Source organism: Malania oleifera, chromosome 1 (genome assembly GCF_029873635.1).
Source record: "Malania oleifera isolate guangnan ecotype guangnan chromosome 1, ASM2987363v1, whole genome shotgun sequence".
Taxonomy (NCBI): domain Eukaryota; kingdom Viridiplantae; phylum Streptophyta; class Magnoliopsida; order Santalales; family Ximeniaceae; genus Malania; species Malania oleifera.
Window position 1 is genome coordinate 11,666,434 of NC_080417.1, and position 17,438 is coordinate 11,683,871.

Sequence of the window (17,438 nt, forward strand, 5' to 3'; positions counted from 1 at the left end):
TAATAACTAAGTTATAGTATAATGAGATTATAGTACTTAGTCACAAATTAATGCTTTTTTTATTCTTAATAAAATTTTCCTTAGAAAAGAAAAGAAAAGTATACGATCCTTCTAAAAAAACCAACATTAACAATTATCTGTGGGATGAATGTTTGATACTGTTTATGAAAAAACCAAATAATTAGTTATTGAGTTTCTCTTTTCAACTAAAATCTTATTTCTATTTGCTACAACTGCAAATCTTCCACTTGCTACAACAAAAAGTGACTTTCTGTATATATAAAGAACGCTTGAGAAGCCAAAAACAATTTAAGAGAGAGAGGGAGAGAGAGAATATACATTATATAACAAAAGTTTTAACCCATTAAAATATATAAAATGTAAAAATGATTTGAACAGTGAAATACTTTAATAAAGAAAACATCAGATGATGGGCGGCAGCAACACTAGATAAAGTTGTTCTCAACTCGCATGTATTATCTAATATTCTCAACCTCTTCTATGAAAGCTTAAATTATGTCTTCAATAAAATCACCACCGATTCAAAAAAGTAAGAAAACTTATTTTGAAACAAAAAATGAAAGGTCGGTTGAGAATCACACGGGTCAATCCTAAAAAACCAACCATCCAGAAAAACTATGGAGGGAAAATCCGATAACAAGCAAGCACATATACGTAATTCCATTGACTCGCATGCTACAAATGCATGCTAAAATGAACCGTTCGCCGTAAAACTACAGTTGCACTTTCTAGTACTAACATGGGCGTGAGATACAAGACATCATAACATATATATATATATACTATATTCTCTGTCATTGGAGGCTAATGGGCAGAGGTAGTGGGAAGCCGAGAAGCATGCATGCACTGCTCTCCTTTATTTTATTTTTTTTTTTATTTTTGCCAAAAGATCATATCAACAGCAAAATTTTGTATCACAAAATAGTTAAAAATGTAGGGCAAGAATATTAGTCATCTTGTTCGACATCTCTGATCCACTTGGTAGCTACCCATTTCACTCCTTTAATCACTGGACAGCTTCCATGAAGCGATGCCTGCAAGAGCATCCAGCCAGCCATATATGACAATTAGATGCCAATTAACAATCAGATATGAGAAATGCAACTCTTGTGAACTGTATAGAGGTCCAGAATGTAGTGTGCAAAACAGCGCCCATGGGATTTTATAATTGCTAAAATACTAAGGTGAGGATTGAACAACATATGATAATGCAATTTTTTTTTTTTTATGAACCCATAACAAGGAATATAGAAAGAATGACTATATTCTCAAATTCCAAGATCAAAATGCCTATTCCCTTCCCATTCTATTTGGATGGAACAACATACTCTTTCGGGTGAACAACTTCTTTGTAAATTATTTCATTCCTACATTTTCATCAAATTTTCAATATATTCCATTCTATTCCTAGGAACAGGAATTTTGTGAACCAAACATAACCTAAATTGTCAAGAACTAGGTCGGCCAAACTGCATAATTCAAACATGATGGCATAAACAAATGAACAAATACTTGGAGATTAAGGTGAAGTACAATCCTATAATCAGTTCCAATTCACCCATTAAATGAAGAATCACAAACTCTGTCTCTCTCTCTCTCTCTGTGGACTATGGAAGCCAGAAAGCTTGAGCATTCTGATTGAGAGAAGAACTAGTTAGGAGTTCACATAAAGGGTTATGTAAAATAATGTAGACCAATTTGGCAGTATATATGAACTGAAACGATGTAGTAGGTGCTACTCATTCTCACTATCGACAAAATCAGAAGACAAAGTACATCAAACCTTCATCTAATTATCCCCCTCTCATCGTGGCAGCGTAAGAGTTTTCTATAGACTTTTTAAAGCATAAGAGTTAAAATGGCTGAATTTTGAATGAGAATTTTCTCTTGAACTACTTGGACACATCCTTCTTTATTGACAAGAATAAATTTCATCTATGATAACAATGGGCACCACGTCAATGGAAACTAGAAGAGAAGCTTACTGGATCAATTGTACCATTTGGGAACAATGAATAGAACAGAAGTCCGTCTCCTTGTCGTGGTTTTACTTTCAAACCGACACACTTTTGGAAATCATAATTGAGATCCATGTTTGAGCCATTCTGCAGTCAAAATCATTTTTAGAAAATGGAATCAAGAGAACGAAAATGGGCAGAAAAGAGAAAAAGACAAAAGAGGGGAGGAGGGGGACCAGAGGTGGTGACCTTACCTCAAATGGAAACATGGTTTCTCCACCTTCTTCAACATCAGATAAATACAACAGAAAAGAAGCAATCTGTGCCACAGTCAATCAAGCTTGATGTTATGAAAGACTCATTAATGATTAAATAATTTGATTATTTGAATCATAAAATTGGAGACTATGATCTCTTCTTTTGCAAATGTAGATACTTCATAGAAGACCCTGTATAGTGAAGCAGTCATGATAAAAATGACAACTGATTTCATTATTAAAATAAACAAATTCAAGTTCTTTGGCTTCAATGGGCCTTCAAGTTGACTGATCCGGAAAAGTATCTTGTATGAATTTTGTTGATTGTTCACCCTGAAAAGGGTCATACAAATGAAAAGAAACAGAAGTTGACTCAGTGCCAGTTGGTTTACACTATTTATAGTTTTTTTTTTTTTGCTTTTTTTTTTTTGGTTAAAAAAAGAGTCAAAAAAATAACATTGAGTTAATTAAAAAAATTGTCTGGGATATTCGAGTGTGAGATTTCACAGGTTATTAGTGATTATTATCAATCTCACAATGAATAAAACGCATCGGAGAGAGATGCTTTTTGCATTATAATATCTCAAGCTAGATTCTTGATTACAGAAGCAAGACTTTCATGATTCTTTCTCCGCCCATCAACACGCCAACTAATAATATGGAAACTTTTGCTGTCAAACCCATATGGTTCCACTCAAATTTTACATTTTGCTACCCAAACACCCACCTATTTCCCCTCATGGGGAAGCCCTTTTATATATTTTGGACTAGAGTCCCTGCACACAGTTTTTACATCATAATTAGATATAAAATGAGTGGTAGGTGTTTTCATTAAGTGCATGTTCATAACAGGCCCCCTATCTCAATATCCAATAAAGACAACCTTGTTCTCCATCTCCAATGCAATTAAATTTGAACCACCAAACGGAAAAAGTAGATCTTGAAATATTTGAGAAAATTATAAATTTTGTTTTTACAAGTAATCTCCTGCAATGAACAAATTTTTTATTTTTAAGCATAAATTTTGTTATCACAATTTACATTGCTCTGTGTCAGTGGAGATTAACCAACTGAAGCTGTGGCCCAGCAGACATGACAAAAATATACTGATTCTTTACGTGCACACAGCATTGGATGAGATCTGATACATCTGAATCTAGGATATCAAGCATTTTAGAAAAATAAAACAGTGAGATAATTAGACATAGAAAATGGCTCAAATTAGCCTCCCACTATCAGGTTGGATGGAAAATTTTTTTCAACAGAAAATAAGACAACAATTTTCCGAGAAAAAAGTGACCCCTCTTTACTTGTTTAGAGGGGAAATTACTTCTTTTCTTCAAGGAACTTTTCTACTCTAAGATGGAAGATTTTTCCATTAATATATTTCTCTTTTATGCATAATATAAAACAACGAAATAGAAAACTCTTTTCCAAAAAAAAAAAAAAAAATTATCCCCAACCAAATGGAGCACATATTCTGTCAACATTCAATTGATGAAGGAATCAGCAGAAAGTAATTAATGTGTGTGCATGTGTATGTGTAATGTGTATGCATGCACGTGTTATTTGAAAATACATATTTGTCAGGTGGTAAACCAACAGCAACCAAATGAAAAATTATAACGAGAATGGCCCCTCCATGCTGGCTGAGCACCTGGTGACTACGCTTGGGCCACATGGAAGAAGCCCTCTCTTTTAACCATTCATCTGGTAGAGGGAGAGTTGGCCCATCTTAGGCACCAGTGGCAGCATGGAGTGGCAACTCTCTTGAATAATTTCTCCAGATGAAGACCTATGTTTTTTATACGTACTTACCCTCTGGCTCTTTTGTGGACCATATTCAGCAGGATTGAATGCATCATAATGACAATTATACCTCTGGCCGATCTCATAACGCAATATGTTGAATGCCTGAACCATGGTAATATCATCAAATTACCCAGAAAATGTTAGACAAAATAACAACCAAACAATTGTAGGGGAGAAAATATATATACCATTTCAAATTTACATTTATCTTCTGTTTAAGGAATTTGACAAGCTGACAAGTTGTAGGAAAGAAAATAGTCACATAATTGAATTTAAATTTAATCCTGACTAAAATTTCAAGGCCAACAAAACTGGGTCTATCACTTGGGAAACAACATATTAAGTTTTCCTCAAAAAATTTTATGATGCAGAAGAACATGATAATCACTATATAATGATCCATGGGATATATTTTCTATTTTTTGGTGATGAAAATTTATTTTTTTGTAACTACTAACCCAGGCCCAATTTGACCCTTATCCCTTTCAGATTTTCCTATTTTGACAGCAACTCACTTCTGGTTGACTGAGAACCATTGCAGGAGCTAGGAAACAGTGAAACCAGACTTTTGCCAAACTATATGAAGATTGATTATCTCATTGTAAAATAAATTTTCCCTCCTAAAATAGACAACTAAAATATATAGCATGTATTCCCAGCATAAACCTCAGTTATTTCACTGAAACCTTCACTCATCCTTGCATTTGCTCTTAAGTATTCTAATTCCTACATATTGTCAATTCTTTCCCAACTTAAACCACACTTCAGGTCTAAGGGTTTTGTGGCTTGACATCACATAAATCACCTCCAGATGGCAGACACCATTTTCTGCGTGTCAAGGGCATTCCATCCTGTCATGATAACTTCACACTCAATTTAGATCCATAGAATATATGAAGTGAAACAAAATATGACAGCCTATGATAAATTCTATTGTTTGACAGGGAATTGAAAGAATTGAAAACATTATGTCACACAGACCCACCCTCTTGGATGCCACATGACTATGCAACTGAACTATAACAATTTTGGAATTTCACTATATAAACCTAAATAACAGAAATTCTATATAGCACTTAATTAAGTTCTTTAAGTTAGGCCAGGCACCCGCATTGTGGGTGCTTCGTTGTAAGTTGGAAAGGAATCCATATTAAATTGGCCTTTGGCTACAGAAGAGAGAGTTTAACTACACTTAATAAGAAGACAGAAGAACACCTGCTAACCTTGTGGCCCAGGGACGCCCTTTTCTTTAATATATACATATTAGAAAATGGAAGGAGGGCAAAAATAAAAGGGCAATGTACATCAGTGCAAGTGAACTAGGTAGTGAAATCTAGTAAAACTTGAAATGATAAAAGAAGCTGATCAAACAAGACACAAACACCCTTTGGAATAGGATGACTAGTTCTACTAAAGAGATAGCAAAAGAGGTTTCAGTGACTAGCAAAGAGAGTTGGTGATGGGAATGAGGACATCCAAAAACCAATTAAAAAAAAAAAAGAATGTGGTTTAAAAAAGGAAACAATGTAGAAACACTGAAAACTTTGAAAAGTATAAAGGGGCAAGAAAAATATGTAAAAAAGAAGTAAATCTGCTAGTGAAGCAAATTTTGGGAACATATGACAACTTGTGTACTAGACTAGGTACTAATGATGGAGAAATATAAATTTTCAAACTTACAAGGACTAGACAAAGAAAGGTAAACACCTAATAACGTCAAAAATATAAACAACAAGGACGATATTGTTTTAGTTGAAGGAAACATAAAATAAAGATGGTGAATTTATTTTAATAAGTTACCTAATGAAAACCAAGTAGAAGACCAAAACTTAAAATTGACAAACGCGGAAAATGATTAAATTTTGAGATGTATATGTCAAATTAGAATCAATGAAGTTACCTATTAAAGAATATGAAAAATGGAAAATATGACATTCATGGAAAAGTTTGGGAATGCTTAGGACTTGAGAGGTAACAAAGTTATATGGTTAACTATTTTATTTAACAAAATTATTATGACTAAGAAAATGCAAATGAATGGAGGAAAAACATTTTAATACCAATATAGAAAGATAAATGAGATATTTAAAATTGTAATAATTATTGTGAAGTTAAACTTACAAATCATACAACCTGCATGCCAGCTGGTATCTCTCCCACTAATCATTTGGTATCAATTCTATCGCCACTTACCAAAAGAAATATCAATGCTATAGCCTTGCTTTACATCAATTATTTGTCTCTAATGTCACTTTCTTCAATCCTACACCTTCTAAAAAAAGATCCACCACTGGTTTTGTTGACCTTGATGAGTCCCTTCTTTTGCCTAAACTTCTAGATCCTAACATATCATCTCTGAGACTAGTCCTCCTATATCTTCATCAAGTTTGAGTCCTTCTCATCGCTTGGATTATCCCAATTTGTAGGTGTACACATAGAGACTCAAGGGAGGAGGAGAGCCTCCTCCAACTTCTACATCCATGCCTCTAGTTTCTTCACCCAATGATCTTATTTCCCAGGATGTTGATCTTCCAATTTTTGTTCAGCAAGGTAAAAGCACTTGTACCTAGCAATCTAGCATCCAAATTGTAATTTTGTTTTCGATTTCTTGTCAACCTCAAATTACTATTTTGTTAGTACTCAAATCTTATATTGCTCTTTCAAAATCTATTCATGAAGTCCTATTGCATTTTGATGGAGGAATCAATAATTGAAGAGATGCGTGCGTTACGCAATAATGATACTTGGGATCTAGTACCTCATCCTCTTGGAGAGTCTATGGTTGGTTGTCACTACATGTATGCCATGAAAGGCAATCTAGATGGTTTCATGGCTCATCCAAAGGCCTGTCTTGTTGCTAAAGATACACTCAAGTGTACGATTTAGTTTTTTTTGACACATTCTCCCTACTCGCAAGTTGCCTCATTTGTTATCTCCTTAAACACCAAGTGGCATTGGCCTCTACATCAGTCAGATGTGAAGAATGTCTTCCTACATGGCAATAAGAGGTCTATATCAAGCAACTGGGTTTGTTGTTTAGGGGGAGTCACATTAGTATCAGCTCAAGAAAACTTGTATGGTTTGATCAGTTCAGTGTCTTTAGTAATTAGGTTGATCTTCAGTGGGGTGTGACTATCGTCATACTGCTTCAGGTAGGATTCTACACATTGTGTAGATAATATTGTGATTATAGATTGAGGCATCTAGCACCTAAAGCATTTTCTATGAAAGTAAATTTTGGACCAAGGATAGAGCCATTGAAATACTTCTTGGGTATAAAAATATCCATATCTCATATGGGGACTGTTTTGCCACAAAGGAAGTATGTTCTAGAACTTTTAGACAAGAGATCGGTTGTTGGGCAATGCTAGATGTGAGTGACTTGTTGGCTAACATGGAAAATATTGGAGACTAGTTGGAAAGTTAAATTATCTCACAGTTACTCGACTCGTTACATCTTTTGGAACAAGTGTTGTGAACTAGTTTCTTGATTCTTTGAGAACAAGTAATCGGGAGCAGCCATTCATGTCTTCAGATACCTCAAAGTGAACCTAGGGGGGATCTGTTATATCAAAATCGAGGTCACACTTATGTTTGAAGATGAACAAGGGCAGATTGGGCTAGGTCACCTTATGAAAAAAGATCCACAACTGGTTTTTTTTTTTTTGTGTTGACTGCAGCTTGATATATAGTAATAAACAAAATGTGGTGGTCCAAATGAGTGCTGAGTCAGAGTATCAATCTGTGGCCCACACTGCATGCAAGCTTATTTGGCTAACAAGCATATTAGAAGAACATGATTTTCCATATTCTCGGCATATGGAGTTGAGTGTTGTAATCAAGTTGCTATCATATTGCCTCCAACCAAGTCTTCCATGAGCAGATTAACACACATTGAAGTTGATTGTCGCTTTGCTCGAGAGAAACTTGTGCAGAAGCTCATTACAACAACTTATGCGAAGTCCGAATTCCAACTTGCTAATTTATTCACTTCTCTAGGGAGGCGCTCGAGTTAAATCCATTTGTAACAAGCCAAAAGCATATGATATATATGCTCCGGCTTGAGGGTGTGTTACTAGTTATTTAGTTATTTAGTGTTACTGCTATGTGTTATTATTGTGTTAATCAATGCAAGCTAGGGCATGAGTTAGTAAGGGTATTATGGTCATGGTAATGTACTTGGCATATATTATAAATAGAAGGAGAGACATATCATTGATATTAGCTCTTCCAATTTACCCAATTCTTCAACACAAGCAATAGGGGGATGAAGAATAGGTCTATAATGACTTGGACCATAAGTAAAAGTTTGATAGCATTCCAAATTTTTGAGGATATTGCCCTATATCATGTAGATGGATGGAAAAGGATTCATATAATTGACCTAAACACTAGAATGGTTCACAACACCTTCGACATTCCCAAAAATGCCCCCAAGTTGTTTTGGACCTAAAATCTAACGTGGCATTAATCAATGTAACAGTCTTGGACCCAACTTCGATGAGGTATTGTTCACTTTTGACTCAAGATTGTTATATTTGGTATTAGAGCCACCCTGGGGGTATTATCATGTGGGTGGATCCTACACAGAGGTATAAGTCATTCTAAGGAGGGCATCAGAGATCTGACTAAAGAGCATGTCATGGTCCCACATTGGGTGTGTACTAAGGAGACAATAGTTTTATCAGGATGGTTAGGGCTCCAATTATGTAAGACGCCTTTTGAGGACAGCGGGTCAAAGCGGACAATGTCTCATCGGAGTTGGGCCCAAGACCATTATAGTTTGGCATTGCCTAGGAATGAAGGGTTCCATAAAACATGGGAATCTTATTCTCATAGGTATCATATTTTTGGGACTAAATCACCCCCATGGCTTTAACATAATATAGTATTATCACACACTATTCATTATTTAAAATAATAAAATATTATAAATAATAAATATACATAAGTAATATTATTATGTTATAATAATATAAAAAAATAGTTGAAATTTTAAGCCCAAATCACCCCATTATTTCAATTAATCAGATTATTATGTGTTGAATTTTTTTTTTTGATTTATCATGGTTCAAATTTTTGTGACATGGATTTAGTACAACAACAACAACACCAAGCCTTAGCCCCACTAGGTGCCGGTGGGGTCGGCTATATAAATCATTTTTTGCCAATTTATGCAATCATGGACCATTTCTTTTGATAGATTCAGGGATATTAAATTCTTACTCACAATCTCCTCCCAAATTATTTTAAGTCTACCCCTACCCCTTCTACTGCCCCCCCCCCCACAATAACTAACTCACTCTTCCTCACAAGTGCACTATGTGATCTACGTTGCAAGTGTCTATACCATCTGAGTCGTCCCTCCCTTATCTTATCTTTTATATGAGCTACACCTAACTTACCGCAAACATGTTCATTCCTTAATTTATCTTTCAATGCTATACCACTCATCCATCTAAGCATTCTCATCTCGACAACTTTTACTTTTTGGATATTATGTTTCTTTATCGCCCAACATTCCAATCTATATAGCATGGTTGGTCTTATAGCTGTCTTCTAAAACTTCCCTTTCAATTTTAAGGGTATTCTACGATCACAGAGCACCTTGAAGCACTTCTCCATTTTACCCAACCTGCTATAACTCTACATTACATCATATTCAATTTCTTCTTCAACTTGCATGATAGATCGAAGGTATCAAAATCTACAAGTGCTATTTATTTCTTCATCGTTAAGTTTAACTTTGTCTCCAATATTTCTCCTATCATTACTAAAATTACATTTCATATAATCTATCTTATTTCTACTTATCCTAAAGCCTCTAGATTCCAAAACTTCTCTCCATAATTCTAACTCAGCCTCTATTCCATCCCTAGTTTCCTCAATTAATATAATATCATCTACAAACAACATACACCATGGAACCTTCTTTTGAATACTCTTAGTCAATTGGTTCATCACTAAAGCAAAAAGATAAGGACTCAAAGTAGATCCTTGATGTACACCTATGGTGATTGGAAATTCTCTAGTTTCTCCATCTATAGTCCTTACACTAGTCATTACTCCATCGTACATATCCTTAATGACATCGATATACCTACTACATACACCTTTTTTTTTTTTCAAAACCCACCATAGAACTTCCTTAGGTATTCTATCATATGCTTTCTCAAGGTCAATAAATATCATATGCAAGTCCCTCATCTTTTCTCTAAACTTTTTCATTAGTCTTCTTAAAAGATAAATAGCTTCTGTGGTAGATCTCCTAAGCATAAAACCAAATTGATTTTCTGAGACCTTCGTTTCTAACCTTAATCTTTGTTCAACTACCATTTCCCATAGTTTCATCATATGACTCATAAGTTTAATTCCATGACAGTTATTACAATTTTAAATATCTCCTTTATTTTTGTATATAGGTATTAAAGTGTTTTTCCTCTATTCATCTGAAATTTTCTTAGTTTTTATAATTGCATTAAATAAATTAGTTAACAATATAATTCCGTTATCACCTAAGCATTTCCAAACTTCAATTGGGATGTTATCTAGTCCTATAACTTTCCCATTTTTCATCTTTTTTAGTGCAAACTTAACTTCGTTAACTCTATTTTTGTGAATAAATCTCATATTTTTAGTCTTTCCCTCATTTGACAATTCTAAGTTTAAGCCTTCTATTTGGTTTTCATTAAACAACTTACTAAAGTAACTTTGCCATCTTTCTTTAATATCTTCGTCCTTAACCAAGACAATATCATCCTCACTTTTTATAAATTTTCCATTTCCTAAATCCTTACTCTTCCTTTCTCTAACTTTAGCAAGTTTAAATATCTCTCTTTCCCCTTCTTTTGTACCTAATCTATCATACAAACTATTAAATGATCTATATTTAGCTTCACTAACGACATTTTTTGCATCTTTTCTTGCCTCTTTATACTTTTCAAAGTTACCCATGTTTCAACATTTTTGCCACGTTTTATACCAAATTCTTTGTCTTTTTGATTTTTTATACATCTTTATTCCACCACCAACTTTCTTTGCTATTCGAGAATCTTCCTCTTGATTCACCTAAAATCTCTTTTGCTATCTTTTTAATAAACCTAGCTCCAAAGAGTATTTGTATCTATCTCATCCTCTATAGTCCAATCCTCATCTTTAATCATTTTATCTTTAAATTTTATTATATTTTCTCCTTTTAGGTTCCACCATCTAGTTCTCTTACACTGGTTTATTTTATCCTTTTTCTTCCATTTTTTAATACATATATCTAACACTATAACTCTATGTTGTGTGGTTAGGCTTTCATCTGGAATAACTTTACAATCCTTGCATGATAAACAATCTACCCTCCTAGTTTAAAAAAAAAAAAATCTATTTGACTTCTATTTTGTCCACTTTTAAAGGTTATTAAGTGTTCTTCTCTCTTCTTAAAGCAAGTATGCATTATACTAAAATCATATGACATAACAAAGTCAAAGATCATCTCCCCAGGCTCATTTTTTGTCTCCATATCCATATCCTCTATATATCCTCTCATAATTTTTATTATCCCTTCCAACGTGTTTTTTCAGTCCCTAGTATGCCTTGTATAATACTATCCATATCTTTCCAAAATTGTCTCTTAAGATTTTCTACTAAGCCCACTTGAGGAGCATAAGTACTAATGATATTTATTATCTCTTATCCTAATATCATCTTAATTTTTATAATTCTATCCCCTACTCTAGTTACATCCACAACGTTATCTTTTAAGTTTTTGTCTATAATAAAGCCTACTCCATTCTTATGTTTTTCTTTTCCAATGTATCAAAGTTTAAATCTTGATTTATCAATTTCTCTAACTTTCTCCCCCACCCACTTAGTTTCTTGAATGCAAATTATATTAATTCTTCTTCTGATCATTGTATCCATAATTTCCATGCTTTTACCCGTAAGTGTCAATATATTCCAAGTTGCTAATCTAGTCCTAGTTTTCTGAACTAACGTATTTACTTGCCCACGTCCAGAATGATGCAGGAACCCTTGCATATTTGACAGCATACCTGGGTGCTGACACGGCGCGTCGCTTCGGGGCAACGACCTAGCCCACTCTCGCCCACTTTTCACTACACCCAGGTGGTTCAAGTGCAACACATCGCTTGTAGGGGACGCCCCAGCAAATATTTGGTAAGGATTCATATCATAGTGATCTAACAAATTTTACGCTGACTGTCAGCTACCTAACGCAACCCTCCTCCTTTACCCGGGATTGGGATCAGTTGTGTGTGAAAAAATTAGGACATTAAGTGCATCACAGGAGGAGTTGCGACATGTATTTAGTAATCAATATATTTTTTGGATTGAAAATATGATATAATGTTCGTACACACATTAAGGATATAATGGTAATCTTCTTGAAATACCTACTAGGATTCTCATGTTGAACCAAATATCGAAACGGTAATCCTATGTGCATTCTTGTCACAAGGCAAACTAAATAAAAATATTCCCATGAGGTAGGCATTCTGTACCCCAAGAAAGAGATTCCCAGAAACTTCATTCCATGAGAATATTTTTATCCCATAAACCAAACAGCACCTTAAAGTTTGGTTGTTAGTTTGGCTACAAAGCTACTAAGACAGCACCTGGAAAACATGTACTACCTAGAAGCATATCTGCAATTTCTTATTAAGAACAGGAAAAGAATGCACAAAATCCACAGTGCTGATACATGTGTTCAATTCGTAATAACAAGATTAACAATATATTCTGAATGCTTGAAAATGGCACAGAACTTTACCGTGAAAAATTACCTCTCCGTTGATCCTGGGAATCATTGTAACCTTTGCAATCTTTTCCTCAACATTTTGCAAGATCCCAGTTTTGTCTTCAGATGCACTAATGAATGTGCCAGAACTGATTGAAAGAAGAGTATAAGCTAACATTTTATATAATTTTTAACGGACAAATCAATATAATCTTCAAAAAGTAAATTTTCATAATTGAAAGCATTCTCACAGAAGTGACTATTAACATTTTAGATTTCTATGGTACTGAAATGTAGGCAATGAAGATGAATTGTTCTCTTTGCTTAGATATTGTACATAATGCTAGATTTGATGAGTAAAATGTGTATTGGCCAATTTTTTTAATTCCATCATCTAAAACATCCCGTGTCAGAAGGTTTATTGGCTTAAATCAAAGAACACATTCCATGCACAAGAAAAAATTTGAAGTCCACAATCCATATAATTCAGCTGCTAAAATCCAAGAAAATCCATGCAACTAAATATTCCAATACAATTAAATATCCTTCTATTACAATGTCTCTCCCTTTCAAAATATCCTTCTAAATATGCTACAGGCACTCTATGACAAAATTTGCGAAATTGACAGCGGGACAAGCTATATTGGCTTAAATCAAAGAATACATTCCATGCACAAGAAAGATAAATGATGCACCTTGTTCTAATTCCCTTGGTGTTCTCTTCTGTTTCTCCTTTTCGTAAAGCCAAGGTTGATGGAGTAAGGTTTACGGTTGCCATTTCAATTATACTTTTGCATTGTTCTGCAGTAGCAAAATTAGGAAAATATAATGCACGCGGTTTCCAGCTTAAAACCTGCATAAGTTTAAGATGGTACAGAATAAATAGGTAGTGAAAATGCAAATCCCATAAAATAAATTGCCAATTAATTTTGCCAGTGACTTAAAAATTGACTTTTAGGGAAGACAAAGGCTTGAAAGAAGCAAAACACATGCAGTTAGTTTCTGCCTAGAAATTTAATATCTCACGCACAATTACTGGGTTCCACAAACATAAGAACAAGCTTGAGGGAAGCAAAACGTATGCAGTTGGGTTCTGTATAAAGTTTCCTACTTCATGCACAAACACTGGGTTCCATAAACAATAGGAGCAATAGTTCTTAAATTTTGTTCAAGGTCAAACACTTGACCCTTTAGAACGTGTTACTGACGCAAGTGCAACAAAAAATTAATCCCCCAGAGTTCTCAAAAGCTTTAGGCAAGCCAAATAGTTTGCATGGTGATAGGTACTAAGACAATTGAACAATATGCATCTCACATTAATAACGAAATATTGCTCGAATTGTCTTGCATTATTGTATCCTATTATATTACCACTTTACCCAAAATCTTAAGCTATTAGGTTGTGGGCCAACAATGTATATCAAGCTTTAGCACTCTCCCACACATGCAGCCCGACAGCACATGGAGAGACAAATACATGGTAAATAATAATACCCATTATAGGGAATATAATAATTTTTAAACACTAGACAATAAATGTGGGCAACAAGACTAGAACCTAGGATCTTTTGATGACTAGATTTGATGTCAAGTTAGATTTTACCACTTTACCCAAAAACTTAAAAAGAAAAATACTTGTCTATAAAATTTTAAATTAGCCATGAAGTTTGAAAATGCACTCCAAGTATTCATTAAGTAAATCATTCATTACTAACCAAGATACATCAATATTAACCATAACATAAAAGCCTAGTGGCAACTTTTAGAATATGTATGACAAGTCCTACATTTGATCAAAACTAATTCATGAAGTGCATCAAATGGCAAGACAAACTAAATACTAGCATAAAATGTCTACAAGCAAACCGAAGAAATTAATCTAATCAAGAAACGCACATTGTACTCTTGACCAGATAGTAGACCCACGACAAAACTCCACTTCAAAATCCCTTTTATCTATGCCAAATTTATACCAACTTGTTTACAAATGTAATTTATTGAAAATTTGATATATGTCAATAAATAAGATGTAATCTATGCGTAAATCATTATTTAAATTTCCTAACACTGTTAAGTACCCAATAGATAAGAAAGATGCAGCCAACATCAGGGAGTGCCTAAACATACCCAATTTCCAAGCTGTCAAAAAATAAAAATAAAAACAAAAATAAAAATAGCTGAAGTGCCTCAAAACAAACCTAGAAAGTGAACTCGCACAGAAGGAAATAATAATTCAGTGATAAGTTAAAATGGCAAGTCTGCACATTTAAGAAATGAAAAAGGAGTAATGCTCCGTAAAGGAAACCTTATCTTTTCCTTTGCTTTGATCTTCTAATTGTATCAGGAAAATACCTGAATGAAATAATCAGAACTAGTGTCACAATCCAGTGGTCATAGGTGATTGTTACTCCCCCTAAGTTTGTGCCCAAGAATACCCTTCAACTAACCAGACAGCCCTTTCTTTTCATCTCAAAACTTTCAGTCAGATAAAACATTTTGAGTATTGCCTTTGAAATTTAAAAAAAAAAAAAATGAAGGTATACAGTTTTTTGGATAGCAGAATAATGATAAAAAAAAATCACCAACATTTGGATTTATGCCTGAGCATTGCATATGCATAGAATAAAAAAATAATGAAATAAAAAAAATAAACCAAAAGAACGTCTGCCACCGAACAGCCAAAAAATCGACTTGGTATCTCAACAGTTGATGGCAAACTGCTTAATCAAACCATGACATAATTTGAAGCAGGTAATTCTCTGAAGTTTGTAGTTCTCTGAACTTTCATTTCAATCCATTTCGAGAGAAGATCCAAATTGTGCTCCTTCCAACAATCATCATGTCGTTTCCTGAATTCACTTATTCAATGAATCCAAACAGAGCACGGCTGCAAATTGGTGGAAACATAGACAGAAAAGAGCAGGAAGAAATGGAGTGGACAAAGAAGAAGGGTAGAAGAAGAGAAGAAAGAAGATTGAGTTTCAAATCAATTGCTTCCGAAGAACCATAGAATCCCTTCCCCGTCAAACTTATCCTCGAACAGACTGAATAAGCGATTCTAACTAACTAAACAAACAAAGCTAACAGAAAGCAAAACCACTTTCTAAATACAACCGTTAAATCGCTGCTGATGTTTCAGGAGAATCAGTACATCACACTTCATTTTTATTTTTTGGAGAACACCATACCACACATTATAATTAATCCTGAAAAAGAGGCTATTCATCTAATCACATAATGATTCTACCTAATTTCTCCTTTAAACCAAATTTACCGCCAAATCGGTCAAATTCACATCTAGCACACAACAGTTAAGAACTAAATAAGTAACAGCACAGCACATTACTTCCAACTCCGATTAAACTGCCGGAACAGTTAAAAAACTATCAGAGCAGGTCAACAGGCAGAAAAGAAGCACCTGGAAGGGGATCCTTGAAATAGAAGATTCTCCGGTCTCCCCGTTCGGCAACAGATCGAAATCGATCTCCTCGTCGACCGATTCCAACATCCTCGGCCTCCGCACGCCGGGGACATCCTGCCGCCGACGACCAGTTGTCAAACAAACAAAACTAAGTCCCAACCAAACAAGGAACTCCAGATGGGAGAGAAAGAGACACGGACCTGAGAGAGGAGAGTGGAGCCGAAGAAGCCGGCGAGGAAGAAGAAGGAGCAGAGGAGGAAGACGGCCGGTAAACCTAGCTTGGTGACGACGGTCCAAGGCGCTTTCGCTCTCGCTTTCATCGGGCAATGATGATTCTCCGACAAGTCGATCGAATCGCGAATATTTTCTTCTTCTTCTTCTTCTTCTTCTTCTCTGTGGGCCGGAGTCGATCACTTACGGTCCGGTTTCTTCTTCTTCCGCTAGCTTTAAGTGCGCTTTGAAATTTAGGAGGACTGACTACCTGCGTCTGCGGCTTTAATAATAAGTGCGTGAAAGCGTGAGGACTGAGGATTTGAAACTGAAGTTGAAACTGTCGCTTTGTAGGTTCCAACTGTTCACTTTTTTTAGCTGCATTTTCGTTTCCTGACGCAGCGCAGCGCGACAAGAAAAGGAAGATAGAAAGCCAGTTTATTCAACGCAGTATAATACGCCCACTGTATTAACCTCCTTTAATGGCCTTTCCATTTTGATTTTGACATGTAACCGGTCTATTTGTTTTTTTTTTTAAAAAAGGTAAATATTTTAATAATCTGAGTAATGCTATTGTACGCAGCCCACTGCGTCGCCCCACGTGACAGGATCAAGTTAAATCAAGCATGTATGACCCACTCTGCTTCACCTTTACCGTTTCTAATCTTATCGTATTCATTATAATTCAGACAAGTAACATTCCAAATTCATTAATTCGATCTCTCCACTTAACTGGAGGTAATTCATTAAAAGAGAACCATCAATTATGATATGCATGTTAAATTGTTTCTACTTTATTTGTGACCTAATTTTTTTGTCTAATAATTTGTATGTTTGTGTAAATAATTTTATCAAAATGAGGAGTTAAAAGGTTATTTTAGAAATTTAAAAAAAAAAAAACTTTATGTAAAATCTTTTATAAGATAATATAGCATAAAAATAAAATCTCTATCTCCAACAGATAAATAAATGACTCATATCTCTTGGAATGTAGATAAGTGTATGAAAAAATT

At 34.6% G+C, this 17,438-nt stretch overlaps 1 protein-coding gene across 1 annotated transcript; it reads right to left on the reverse strand.

The window, feature by feature from the left end:
- Window positions 1–655: 655 nt before the first annotated feature.
- LOC131152691 (probable prolyl 4-hydroxylase 9) lies at window positions 656–16,879 on the reverse strand. Its single transcript, XM_058104501.1, has 8 exons — window positions 16,416–16,879; window positions 16,213–16,329; window positions 13,490–13,647; window positions 12,841–12,943; window positions 4,055–4,150; window positions 2,234–2,299; window positions 2,007–2,126; window positions 656–1,055 (listed from the first exon to the last, which is right to left on the reverse strand). The coding sequence occupies exons 1-8, from the start codon at window positions 16,533–16,535 to the stop codon at window positions 969–971; spliced, it is 867 nt and encodes a 288-aa protein (XP_057960484.1). The 5' UTR covers window positions 16,536–16,879; the 3' UTR covers window positions 656–968.
- Window positions 16,880–17,438: the final 559 nt, after the last annotated feature.

What these genes read in the sequence shown, in the direction of transcription:
- LOC131152691 (XM_058104501.1), bottom strand. Translation starts at nt 16,535, where the DNA reads ATGAAAGCGAGAGCGAAAGCGCCTTGGACCGTCGTCACCAAGCTAGGT. An exon ending in TTCCCAGGATCAACGGAGAG is followed by an intron (nt 4,151 to 12,840) that starts GTAATTTTTCAC and finishes ACCATGGTTCAG; the next exon opens with GCATTCAACATATTGCGTTA. An exon ending in GTCCACAAAAGAGCCAGAGG is followed by an intron (nt 2,300 to 4,054) that starts GTAAGTACGTAT and finishes ACTGTGGCACAG; the next exon opens with ATTGCTTCTTTTCTGTTGTA.